General features: G+C 39.2%; 1 protein-coding gene across 10 annotated transcripts in view; it reads right to left on the reverse strand.

The window, feature by feature from the left end:
• Positions 1-14383, reverse strand: part of DLG2 (discs large MAGUK scaffold protein 2) — a gene marked incomplete at its 5' end in the record, with an annotated part of 1931014 nt that overhangs the window by 875695 nt on the left and 1040936 nt on the right. Inside the window, one exon of one of the 10 annotated variants that reach the window (XM_079787293.1) lies at positions 8764-8841. The exons of the other annotated variants lie outside the window; for them this stretch is intronic. Within the exon in view, the coding sequence (XP_079643419.1) occupies positions 8764-8841 (78 nt within the window). Of the gene's footprint in view, positions 1-8763; positions 8842-14383 lie in introns of those variants that run through there. 10 annotated transcript variants of the gene reach the window in all.

The following is a 14383-nucleotide window of genomic DNA, read 5'->3' on the forward strand; positions in this document are numbered from 1 at the left end:
ATTCTGTTTATAAATCAGAGTGACCTAAAGTAACAAATTGGTGTGGAAGGGAAGAATAGTATTTGATAAGTTTTCTTTTCTCTTCTTATTGTATCAAGGTTGCTAAGTGAACAGTTAGCATTCACCCCTCTCTGGATTAGACCACAGAATATGAAGACAAGCACAGTGATCCTCCAAAAACAACTCATTCTTTCCCTGCACCCTCTACTTCCTCCCTCTTTTCTTATTATATTACCAATTTTAATAGCCCCTCCTAGGTCCTTCACCAGAACAGATGATGTTGGCCCTGCAGAGGCTGTGTATTTGTTAGAATTTACATGCTTAGGATAAAAAAGAACACATAAGTGGTTACATATTTCTCTCTAATAATGATATCCTGACCCTGGGCACTAGAAAATCACTCCTCATCGAGTATCACCGCATGCAGCAATCATGGCATCATTGTATATTAGTCTACCATGCACTAGGTGGCTTAAACAACAGAAATGCATTTTCTCACAAATATGGAGGATGGGCAGCCCAAGGTAAAGGTTTTGGCAGGGTTTGATTTCTGGCAAGAGCTCGCTGCCTGGCTTGCAGATGGTCACCTTCTTGTGTGTCCTCACATGGCAGAGAGAAAGAGAGATATCTCTTCCCTTATAAGGCCCCTGATCTTATCAGGTTAGAACCTCACTACTATGCTCTCATTTAACCTCAATTACCTCCTAAGTGCCCTTTTTCACATCTCCACATACACTTGGGGGCTAGGGCTTCAATATATGAATCCGTGGAGTGGGGGTGGGGGTAGGGCAAAATTTAGTCCACAGTAGATGGGATGGGGATTCTCTACTTAACTAGAATTTTCAGATTAAGAAGTTACAAGAAATAAACACTCATGAACAAACATAAACATGTAATATTTTGGCATATAGGACAAAACAGCTGGAAAATGTCATAGTTTGAAGTATTATTATTGCTGGTTGACGAGAACTCTGGTATTCTGATGACAATTGTTTCACTTCTTTGTTAGTGCCAAGGAGAGTGGGAAAGAATGAAAACTGGAGCTTCCAACTGCACTGCTAGAAAATGCCTCATATTCCCTCTTTCTCCAAAGAAAAGGGGCGGTAAAGAAAGAAAAGCCTTGATTGTCTCTTATCTTGCTCCACTTTGAAAATAGGTGGATTCTCCATTATATTCTTCTTACTAATGCTTAAAGACATTCCAGGCATTTTGTATATATTCATTTGACATAAATGTTCTTGGGTTTTCTTAGTGTTAAGCATTGTGCTAGGTGCCAGAATCACAAGGATGAATGAGATCAAATCTTTCCCTTTAAGGACTCTGCAGTCTTATAATGAAATGAAATTAGAATCAAATACGGTTAGAATGGAAGTATTCTGACTGCAGATGAAAAACTCAGGCCCAGAGAGATTAAGAGATTTAGCCCAGGTGGCAGGTTTGTTGGAAAAGCGCCAGTGAACACATAGGTCTGCTGACCCCTGCTCCATTCCTACAGAGCTCAGAGTCCTCCATCCAAATCAATCATTCACTAGTATTTACTTAAGGCCTACTATGTGCTGAGTGAATGGGACAGAATTTATATTGGCTTAACAATTTAATCGACGATTTAACAATTTATTTAATAAAATAAGACTACCTCTGAGGAAATTACTAGCAATTACCAGGTCTTATCTAAAGTGAGAGGGTTTCTCTATTAATCCCATATATATGATACATATGCAAATGAAATGAGTACATTATTGGATTATCAAATTTATCTTTACAAGGATCATCATGGTTGAGCTAATCTTGCTGGAGGGACGAGTTTCCCCTTCCATCTTCATCAGTCAATATAATACCATAGACTACCAGGGAGAGGAAGACTGTTCTAAAGTATACTGAAGACAAAAACAAACAACTAAAGTTCTATAAACTGGACTGAAAGTAAACTACCTGGACATCTGATCTCTGGAGGATCCCCAATGAGAAATCAAGTCTTATCGACAGCCATGCAATTACTCAACAGAGAGAAGGACAGGTAGATAAGAAGATTGCTGTTGTGTTGGTCTATCTGTTCTCCAAATCACTGGCTAACCCAACCCATGGAAAGGTTAAGAGCATGTGGTCTGAGCAGTTAGGGTGATAGTCTCTGGATTTGGCCAGAACTATCTCTGAATGCTGATTCTACTACTTGTGACCTTGGGCAAATTCCGTAACATCTTATAACTCAGCATTTTCATCTGTAAGACGAGGGCTAATAATAGGTTAACTTGGAAGTTTGTAATGAGGATTAAATGAGATGATGCATGGAATGTATATGTCATAGTGCTATAGTACTTAAGTACTTCTCAATAAATAGGCATTACTATTACTGATAACAATTCTATAGTGATTTTGTGAACTGCGATCTTCCTCTCCAGCCTACTCTCTTCCCCACCTCCTCCTTCATTTCAGCCATTTCTCTGATCCCGTCTTTCCCTTTCTCTCTCGCCCTGTTGTGCTAACAGGTGTGCCTTGTTCTCTGCCAGGGTGGACAGCAGGGTGGGAACCTCAGAACAGGTGCTACTTACTGTCCATTTTGCTATGTGATTCACCTGCCAAGTGACAGGGAAGAACTGCAGGGCTGCATTCAGTGTGGACAAACACCTGTCCTCTGTATCACCACAGCTAGGCAGACACTGGCACTGAGTCATGCTGCTGCTCACCACCAACGTGCTCTCAAAACTCGGAAGGCTGTGAGATAGGGACCTGAGAGAACAATCTAGCCATCCCTCTCTCCAGGTCAGGCTAATCTTCAATCTTCCACGAGGCAGGAATAGACAAAGGAAGATGCTATTATTCACTGAGGAGTGAAGAGTCTTTAACATCAGGATGTTTCTTTTTATCCCAAAGCTAAATTTCAGATTTTGCATTTAAATTCACTTTTTATTAAAGTTATCTTTCATAGAGAAAAGTAAACTTGATATCTAACTCATTGTAAACATATATGTCACATATACAGTATACTAATATACAATATATAGTATTAAATAATACAGAGTACTCTGTATGTTTGTTTTTACTGGTTAAGAGCTTGAACTCTGGTCAGACATGGTGTCTAATCCCAGCTACCTACTATTGATGTGTTTGTGCTCTAAAAACTGATCATAATAGTCTCACTAGAACCTTGTATTAGGACAGTTCTTGTCTCATGGAAAGAACTCAATGAAAGTTAACTATCGTTGTTGTGGTTCAGACACATAATGTATAGTGAGAGGCCAGTTGGCTTCTTGAGCTTTCTCTTCTGCAATCTAAATGGCTCCTGATTATTGCTTTTAATCTGTGTTTTTTTTCTATAACCTTCAATTTCATTTTCCATCTATTCATTTGCCTTCCTATGTCTAGAATAGGACATATAATGCCAGTTGAGTCTTATCAGCACAGGATAAATGCATGATATATTTTAGGATTATCCTCTATATTTTTCTATGCCAACTAATAATATGAGTTGAAAAGAAATAAAAATGATTTGATAGTAAGTGTGTAACTTTTAAACACTTTATTTATATTAACTCATTTTATCATTAAAATAAATCCATTCATTCTCTCAGCTATGCCATACTTTATTGATTCTAAAAATATACTTTTTTTCACATTTTAACATCCCTATAATCAAGATGTGTCTTGCAAATGATATGTTATAGTTCTATTGACAATCTTTTTTTTCTTAGTAATACATGAACTAATGGTGCAGCTTATAAACTGATGAAAACCTAGAATCAATGAAATAGAATATAAGAGACAACCTTGTTGCAGGCAGTCTTTTAGGCCTAATAATTTAGTGAACAAGATTGAACAGTCCTTTTAGAGAATCCATTCTAATTAGGAATACAGAGAAACAAAACATGATTTCAACATTTGTACAACTGTTATGGGAGCCAATGGAGACTTGTCCTTTGCTTGTAGAGGACAGGGAAGGTTTCCTAGTGATGGTGATGTTACCTAAATTGGACTACAATTAGCCTGAAGCTTGATTGTCATCCAATCAAACAGGATAAGCAAAATCCTAGAAGCTGAAAAAAGCATGGGACATTTGGGAATCTGAAAGTGGTTCAGAATGGATTTAGAGTATCCATGGGAGAAGGACAAGGTGTGAGGGCAGAGAGGAAAGCAGAGGCCATATCCTGATGGGTCCTGCAGACCATGTTGAACTGCATCCGGAGGACTTTGGAGTGCTACTGAAGCACAGGTGTTACGTCCATTTGACAAATGAGAAAAACTAAGACCTAGAGCATTGGTCAGCAAACTCATTAGTCAACAGAGCCAAATATCAACAGGACAACGATTGAAATTTCTTTTGAGAGCCAAATTTTTTAAACTTAAACTTCTTCTAACGTCACTTCTTCAAAATAGACTCGCCCAGGCAGTGGTATTTTGTGAAAGAGCCACACTCAAGGGGCCAAAGAGCCACATGTGGCTCGCGAGCCACAGTTTGCTGACCATGGCATTTGACAAATGAGAAAAACTAAGACCTAGAGTAGCCAAATGACTGGCTTTAGGCTAGAGAGCAAACAACAAGAATAATTTAATTCCCTCTCTCTGAGACTTACCTTAAGCCAGATGTTTATGTTATATCAGGATTACCCAGGACATTATTCTCTCACTGGCTATACTGCCAGCAAATGCATTACTAAATTGTCCTTTCTTTAGTTTATATTAAATTAATATGTTTGGTTTAGATGAGAGGAGGGTAGAACCAATGTGTTGGTTCTTAAAATATTATTTAAGGTGCATGTGGCCTAGTATCTAGATATTTGGGTTCAGTTAAATCACTGATAAGTTATCAATCACTGCCAAGGTCATCCACAGTTTGTCATTAGGTGATGGATCTGCCAGTCTTTTCTAAATAAATCATGCATTCACTTTCATGGTGCATGCTTAACCAATTAAATAAATAAACAAACAAATAAATAAATAAATAAATAAATAAAACAAAAACAAATGAAAGAAGCAATGCTTATGGGTGGGGGGGTGAAGGTTCACAACATCTTTATACTCTTGCATTTTATTATGCCACCAGAAATTCATTTCAATGTATCTTAAGGCTTTTTAGCTGCTTTTTAGAGTCATACAATCCTTTGTTTGACTAAATTAAGCAATTTTAGTTGAAATGTGACATAAAAGCATAATAGGAAGACACTAACTTTTGAATTAATTACACAGGGTCAAATGAAAAAAAGAAAAATATTTGAATGAAGATATTCTATTCCAGCCAGACAGTCTTGACTCATATTATCACATTTAAAGTAATTTTGTTCACAGGATTTGTTGGTTGGCACAAACTGTATTTTTTAATGAAAGAATAACAAAGAGCCTTTTGCTTTTCTTTTTTAGAAAGAAGACAACATGAATCACCTAATATCTTTGACTCACTCAAAAAGGGAGCGCATCTACAATTGACAAGCATGGAGGTCCTTTTTGATCAGAGACATCTTTAGTTTCCAGAGGACAAGCAATGAGTACAAATGCCAATGCTTAGGTCATGATGATATGACAATTACCAGCTATTTAAAAGAAATAATAGGTGCCAAGATGATAGCTTGCCACACTAATCCAACTGAAGGGGACAAAGAGTGTAAATTCTTTAATAAAAGGACAGACAGCAGTCTACTCAATATAGTGTAGACATGGCCTTATCTGAAATAAAGGGGTTAAATCAGTAACTTTGATTCTGTAAACCTCATGACTTTGGAATTTTAATTTCAAAAGAGGGGGGACAAGATAAGAAGGAATGGTGGCCTTGTTAACACAAGACGGGTGAATGATAGGGGGCTAGAAGAGAATGACAGAGACTGAAGGAGTCATTTCAGAATGGTAAACTCGGGCTCAAATCCCAGCACTGATACTGCTAATTCTGTGACCTTGGACTAGCTACTCTTCTCTCTGGGACATCAGAAAAACAATTTCTACGTCATAGAATTGCCATGAAGATTAAATGAAACTCTATGCTTAAAGCAAGTGAGGCATAATGTGTGTGAGTAGGGACTACTGTTGATATTATTATTTTTGTGATTATTATTACATCCCATGCTTCTATTTAATTCTATTGTCATTAGATGAAGTAAACAGTAGACCAGGTAACCATGAATAAGGCACACTGCATTTTTAGAGATGGCATTTAGGCTTATATACTCCCAATTAGCTTTTCAATTAACCCCAGCCTTGAGGAATATACTTTCCAGACCATATCTGAATGCTAAAATAGGACCGATGGGCTCTTATGGGTGCAAGTTGTTTTATTAGAGTAGGAGGAACTAAACTATGCTACCTATTGCAAAAAGAAGCTGCAATTTACAGAAGGTACGAAAACAAAATCACAATCATTCTCTGTGATACAGATTTATACCCCCAAAAGCTAAAATGTGCTCTGACTCTATCAATAGCTCTTTCCCACTACTCATTTTCTAAATATAACAATATAATAATCTTATTTTATTCATCTTCCTTCATCTTACAATAAAGCATAACAGCATATAGTCAGCAGCCCTGTACACCCCACTCGTGTTTGCAATTATATCACCTCTGATGTTATAGTAACACTGTATATACATCTTTTTCTATCATTTGTTAACTGTCTTCTCAGTTAAAGTACATTACTGAACTCATTATACAAACAGTAATCACAATAGTTGGCTTCAATAAGTCATGTGATAAAACTAGGTGCACAGAATAAATCAACTATTTCCATTCATCAAGCCTGAACCAAGGGCCTTCATTGTTTAAGGTAGTACACTTTTCAATTTACTCCAGGAACTCTGTGAATATAAATTCCATGAAAAACAAACAAACAAACAAACAAACAAACCCTGGAATGCTCTTTCCTTGTTATTTAGCATCACCTCGTATTCAAAATTAACTCCTCTTAGCTCCCCTGGCAAGGACAAGGGCATTAGAAATGATCATTTTTAATTTGGTCTTTATCACTCAGCAAAACTTCAGTTCTCTCATGTTGATTTCCATACTCCCTGAGATAAATAAAGAATTTAAATCCCTTCACCCCACATTTGGCATCTTCTTGCCTGTTCTAAGCATTCGCCATCACAGAAATGACAAGGAGGTATCAGAAGTCCCCAAATTAGCCTCTTCCCACACTTAAGAGAAGCCATGTCACTTCATCAGATCAACATCCTTTCAGGTGCGATACACTGACTTTCACAGAGCTGCCCTTCTCCACATTCAGGCTGAGCCTGAATTAAGTGTCACTGGGACATTCAACTTTTCATAGGCATTATTTCCCAGGGGCTCCCAGAGCCATTTGTGGTCCCTGATACAACCTATAATTTTCATAAGAAGAGGCACTTTTTCAAAACATTTGCTCAAAGAAAAAAACACACAAAAAAGAACTACTTACAAGTCTTTTCTCTTAAAAATTACTTGAGAAGCAAAAAATAAACAAAACAAAACAACAAAAAAACCCTCAAGCCCAACTGTTCAATATAAAAGGTGCTGGTACATGACAATTAGTTTTGCAGGCTTTTACCTGTGTGAGATATATATATATATATATATATATATATATATATATATATATATATATATATATAACAGAAAAGAGATCAATTCCATTCCATGCTTGCCTCCCCCTCCCCCACCAAAATGCCATGAAGTAACGAGTTGGTCATCATTCTGCATTCTTCAGATCTGGACATTCTAAAAGGCTACAACCCTAAAGTCAGAACTCTTTCCCCACTACACACAATTGTATCCTGGTTTATCACTGGATTCTTGCTCATGTTAGCAACATTCCTACTCTGAAGAAACAAATAGCAAGTTAAAGTGAAGAAAGCCTGGCAGTTAAGAGGGAGGACCGTGCCACAGGCCAGAAAGGCCATCTCTGGATCCATCTCACCAGTAGATTTAAGACAGAAAGGACACTGGACCAAAGGTTGCACCCTCAGAGGAATAGGAAAAATCTCCATTTCCCAAAATGTTGTCACCTTTGGAAATCTCCCCAACACTTCTCAAATTGGATCCAGATCACCTAAACAAGACAGTTTGGCCAATGCTCCAAAACCATAGGGCAAATCAGAGATACATCTTAGGACTTACAGGCCATTTACATTTTCCAGAGAATGATAACTAATGAGGTAAATCTACATAGAGGTTTTCTTGAAACAGCCAGTCCTGCTGAATAAAAGAAATACAAAGCCATCCTCTAAATGACTATCCGATTAGAAACACAATTCTGGCTCATTGTACACACTTTTTAAATGATGGCTCTTGTTGATTTGAAAAAAAAAACTACCAGGTACCCATGTGGGATCTGGTCATTGTTATTCGGAGTCCCAAATATGTGGTCCTAGGACACAAACTGGGACACAAGTACCAGAGAAACACTCGGGGATTTATCATGCCCCCTTCGGAATCAAGGACTCTAGTCATAAAAATAATGCAGTGTAGCAACAAGTTTACTAGAGAGCTCCCCGAAGAAGCAAAAATTTCAGCTGCTCAAGGGCTTTCTCCCCGATGTCATTTAGAGGAAAATTAAGTCTCTGTGGAGATACTCTCTCCATTGATGCTACCACCAAATATTTTGAATAGCCAAGATCCGACTGAGCCCCCAATTTTCCCCTCCTAAGTAGCTCCGTTCCAGGAGTCACCCGTTCTCTAAGTGGCAGGGACTACATTCCCAGTGAGAGGCAAGCTCTCCTGCCAAGCTAATAGCGACTGCGTCTGTGCTCAGACTAGCCGTCCAGAGCAGGCAGTTTGCAAATCAGAAAGATAGTCTCCATCCCCGCTCCATACCTTTTCAGATTTCGCCTTCCTGGCATTGTGCACGAACCTGCGACCCAGCTTCTTGGCATACCAGATAGAGGCGAACATCGTGAGGCCAGTGGAAGAAATTCACAATGAAGCTGCTGCACAAACAATTTCCCACCTCGGCTCAGAGACAGAGCGCGGAATCGGGCTGAGCTGTCACTCGCAGGCTGTTGCTTTCTCAGTTCCTCTCATGCTGGTTAGCTGAGGGAGGGGGCGGGAGGAGGGAGGGGTGGGGGAGAGGCAGTCCTGTTTGGCCAGTCGGCAGGTATATTTACATCCTGCCAGCAGGAGGTCCGGGCCAGGCCGGCGCTGCCTTCCCTGCCGGCTCTCACAACCCGTCAGCTAGGTATCTGTCTGCAGTTCTTGGGCACCGTCACCACCCAAACTCCATGTGTGTCTGGAGGAAGGAAAGCCGCAGTCCACCCATCCGGAGGCGGCTCACCTCCAGCCCTAGGCTCCGGGAGTTACATGCCTCGCTTGGCTTCCCTCAGTCTTGACTGTTCGTGCTGGCGGCAGGAGCCCAGTCAAGACAGACCCACGGACAGCCTCCCAGGTAAATCAGCCAATACAGGAGCTGCCAGGCACAAGGGAGAGACAGGGCCACCAGGAACCTGGCCCCGCGGGCACAAACAGGTGTCCCTGGAGCCTGTACCCTGCTCTGATCCTCAGAGAATATCATCTGGCTGTTAGGGGGCTGGGAAGAGAGGAGTCCTTCCTCTACCCCCTCCTCAACTCCATGTGGTTCAAGGAAAGTTACCCCTGCTCATGAGCCAGGCTTATTTATACCTGACACTTTATCTTTTTGGAGACTGGGCCAGGACAAAGCACAACGTGAGCCTGAATAAAGGTCCTTAAGTTTTCAAACTCATTGGTTCTGCCTGTAATCCTATTGGGTGCTCTTCTGTGAACACAGGTTTTCAGCCTGGGGACTAGGGAATGGGGAGGAGCTTAAATCTACCTTTACACTATAACAGAGCAATCTACTCCTTTTTGTAAACCCTCCAGTCTTCTTGCAGTCAGTGTTAGGTGGGGCACCGTGATGTCACTTTTGGGAAGGTAAATTTAAGCTTTCTGGTAGCTCCTAAACCATGCTCCTTTGAAGAATCTTCACGTTTGATTCTACACTAAGTGCTTTCAATGTCAATGATTTTATTAGGGTTTAGACTTTGAGGCATTTAAAAGGTAAAGTCAGCCCAGCCGGTGTGGCTCAGTGGTTGAGCATAGACCTATGAATCAGGAGGTCATGGTTCAATTCCTGGTCAGGGCACATACCCTGTTGCAGGCTTGATCCCCAGTGGTGGAAGCGAGGGGGTGGGGGTGGTGGTGGGGGGATGCAGGAGGCAGCCCATCAATGATTCTCTCGATTCTCTCTCATCATTGATGTTTCTATTTCTCTCTCCCTCTCCCTTGCTCTCTGAAATCAATTTTTAAAAATTCCTTAAAAAAAACAAGGTAAACGTTTTAAGAGACATGCGTTTTGTCCAATGAAAGAACATTTAAGCCTTTACACACAAACTAGAGAAGAAAAGTAACTGGAAAATCTTCCTTCCAGTGACATGCAAACGAGACTCAATCCAGTAATTGTTTTCCAGCTGATGGAACAGAAGTGCCCAAAGAATGCCCAGAATATTTGGAATAGCCCTCCCTTCTCTCACTATACATCCTGTGAGGTTTACCCTACAAGAGGCTGAGTCTTCAGTCAACGGAATGCTGTCTGACAAGGTGTGTTAGATATCCTCGCTGGCAATTGGATAGTAGGCAGTATGGGATACAATGGTAGTCAGAACGCATGGCCCTGTTAATCAACAAGGTAACCCGGGTGCCTAGAACACTGCTTCGCACAATGCATTCAATGTATGTTTGCTGAATGAAAGAATGATCTGGGTTCTAACTCTGGCCCTGCTCCTAACTTGATTGCTTGTTCTGAGTTTGATTTGGCTCATCTGTAAATTCTGAGAACTGGGCAGATGACTTTTAAGGCCTCCCTGCCTTATGAGTCGATACTTCTGATTATGCCTCTTCATGTGAATCTTGAACAGAATTGTCTGGTGCTCACTAGGGGTGTACACTCTGGGAAAGTGACTCAGTGTTCTGAAAAGCCAACAGCGGCACCCTGGGGACAGCAAGCCTAGCTGCCACCTAGGGTTTGGTTTGGCCATCAACTGTTTCTGCTTCTCGGTGCTTTCACTCCTATGAACTCCACTCTTCTTTCATTTTCTTTTGACACTCTTAGACAACCCCTGTGCAAAATTTTCCACATCACACCCTATACTCTATGGAGGACAAAGGACATAGGAATCCAACAAATAAATAAATGATCACTCCTGCTTAGTGTTCAAAGAGCCACTCAGCAGGAACACAGCTTACCCTAATATTGCCATGATGCTAAAAGTATTCATTATTTCTGCATAAAGTTTGTCTAAGCCATGTTGTAGTTGAAAGACTATTCAGTTAAGAATAAAGTAGATGAAAAGGAGAAGGGGAGCAAGGCTCCCTACATTAATGAGTAAAAATAAATTCTTTTTTTAAAACATTTTAAGATGGACTCAGACAATAAAGAGGTGAGAAAAAATGCTGAGCTCTTAAACCACTGATATTAAAGGGGGGAAATCAAAGAATGTTAATTTAATCTGATGGGGCTGCCAGATCATAAAGTAATTTTTGCACCTTCTTCATAAGTTAAGATTTCTTAGGTCACTAAAACTGGGGCTTGGAGAGATCTTTGATGTTTGATTGTTTTGTTGGTTGGTTTTACTTTTATATTGAAACTTTAATGACCTTCTTCACACATCTGACCCGGAGCCTTTATAAACTTTTACGGGATGGAGTTCTGAAGAAAATAAATTGGCCTGCCAGCTAAGATTAACTTAAAAATAGCAATAATAGCCTAGCCAGTATGGCTCAGTGGTTGAGTGTCAACCTATGAACCAGGAGGTCATGGTTGGATTCCCCAGTCAGGGTACATGTCTGGGTTGCTGGCTCCATCCAGGAGGGAGCATGCAGGAGGCCAATCAATGATTCTCTCTGATCTTAATGTTTCTATGTCTCTCTCCCTCTCCTTCCCTCTCTGAAATCAATAAAAATATATTTTAACAAATAACAATAACCACTGTTCCTAAAATAGGCAGGTGAAGGTAGGAAAGGAAGAGAGAAGTAGGACATTTGTAGTCAAGGTCCACATACTAGTATATGTTCTGCAGATGCTTAGCACAATGTAGGTATTCAAAATATATTTGTTGAATGCATCTATGACAAAGGAAAATCCACAAACTTTACAGACTAGAAGGTCCAATAGAAGCATATCCACAAATTTTCGGGTGTAAAAGTCTTTTGAAAGATGGGCAGCATTTAATGAAATGGCACCGTTGCTGTGGTTATACAACCCTTTTCCCTGGGTTTCTGCACAGATGCGCCTGCTACAAAGGCGTGGCAGCTGCCTATCATAAATCCTAATGATCTCTAACCATTGCTCTCCTGATTGAGATAAACAACTTTTGCGGTTACGCCATAAGGAAAACCAGTTTTTCAGAGGCTTTCCATCTGTATATCATCACTACCTGGACAGACCGTTTCTTTTGTAATTTCATTTCTAATACCTCTCATATGACAGAAGCCTAACAGTACAGCTGAGTCTGAGATGCAACATTAATCCTTTTAAGCAGCTTTGGGTTCATGCCTCAGCAGACACACTGTGAGTCTCCTCGGAATTCTCAAGGTAAATGCAATGTTTAAATCAAGCTATTAAGTATTAAACAACTACACTTTCTGCCTAGCACATGAACAATTTTCTTTTGAAAATCATCTAGGTATATCATCGATAATTATATAAACAGACTAAACATTAAACCTGAGAAGCTGCTAGCTTGAAAAGCTTTCTAGGTTAGGTGTTTAATATACACCAAAGAAAATGCATGCTTGAGACATAAACAAGCTAATGTACAAAACTAATAAATATTCAAATATTTGTCTGATTTGTTTGCATATCTGATAGCCCCTTGACTAATATCTGATATTAGTCCATTATTAAACAGCAGGAATAGGACATACACTACAGTACATAGAATTTATTACTAAAACTTATAAAAATAATATTTAACTTCAATTCACAGAAAAACCAAGATATTGATGTTAGTTACCCCTGTAGAAAGTAGTGGAAAGGGAAGATTAAAAAAACAATAGTGCCAGGCTAGTGTTGCTCAATAGTTGATCATCAACCCTTGAGCCAATAGGTCACCAGATCCATTCCCGGTCAGGGCACATGCCTGGGTTTCAGGCTTGATCCCCAGTAGGGGACATGCTGGAGGCAACCTATTGATGTTCTCTCACAGATGTTTCTATCTCTCTATCTCTCTCCCTCCCTCTCTCTATAAAATCAATTTAAAAAGCCAGAGTTAAATAAACAATTACATTTTGCTCTATATATTGTGTTATTTGTCTTTTACAATGAGAATATATTCATATTTTTACCAGTATGGTTAAAAAGATAAGCAATACTTCTCCACAAAAATGTACTGATTATTTATTCAACATCAAACTCTGGGGACCACCAATTGAATAATATATAATCCCTCCTCTCAAGAAGTCCTATATAGTTGGGGGCACATTGTATTAAGAAATAAATTTTAATGCAGAATGGCACTATAACAGATATGTGAAAATTATGTGGGAGCTCAGGGAAAATATACTTTTTTTGTTTCTATATTCTATAAGACCAATAATAAATGTTATCTATAAAAAGTGCAATAATTAGTGTGTGTCTATAAAAAGCAAAGAAATAGCTAAATCTCTCTGCCTGTTTTATCTACATGGACAATAGAAAAACGGTCACTATAACTTTATGTGTATGCATCAAAACCAATGTGTACAAATTGATCCACTTGCAGATAGATATATTCCTGACCCACAGAGTCAACTGGTTATGGACAAGTGTGACAAAAATGTGTGAGTCATTGCAAATATAACCCCAATGACTAATTATAATGGGTTAAACCTACCTTTTTTTCTGCTCTCAAAATCAAAACTAATTGTTGTTTGAGTATCTCACATATCCTTTCTTCTAAATGTCGAATCATGATATACTTAGGCACCCAGAGACGTGACAACTTTATATAGCACTCACCACCATATACCTGCCATCCAGATTTAATAAATGTTAACATTTTGGTATATTTGATCCAGATTAGTTTTAAAGGAATAAACCCTTCATAATATGTTCAAAGTCCCTCCACCCCACCCTGCCTCAAATTCATCTCACAATAATGGTCAATAAACATTCTTGTACCTCTCTAAGCATATACAACTTTAGAGTAGTTACTTCAAAATGTAATTGGTGAATCACAGAATGTGTCCATCTTAAACTTTCACAACAAATCTCTCTCCAATTAACATCTTTACTAGTTTATAGCAGTCCTACATTCTAGATGACACAGTATAATCAGACATTAAATTTTTCCAAACATAACACATAATGTTTAGCTCCTTGGAGTTTTGATGTGCAGTTTTCTTGATTACTGGTGAGATTTAGAAACTTTTCAAATGTTTACAGGCATTTTAACTTCCCTCTGTTCATAACTTCTGACCATTTAAACATTAGGTTTGAAATGTC

This window comes from Cnephaeus nilssonii (genome assembly GCF_951640355.1).
Source record: "Cnephaeus nilssonii genome assembly, chromosome: 13".
Taxonomy (NCBI): domain Eukaryota; kingdom Metazoa; phylum Chordata; class Mammalia; order Chiroptera; family Vespertilionidae; genus Cnephaeus; species Cnephaeus nilssonii.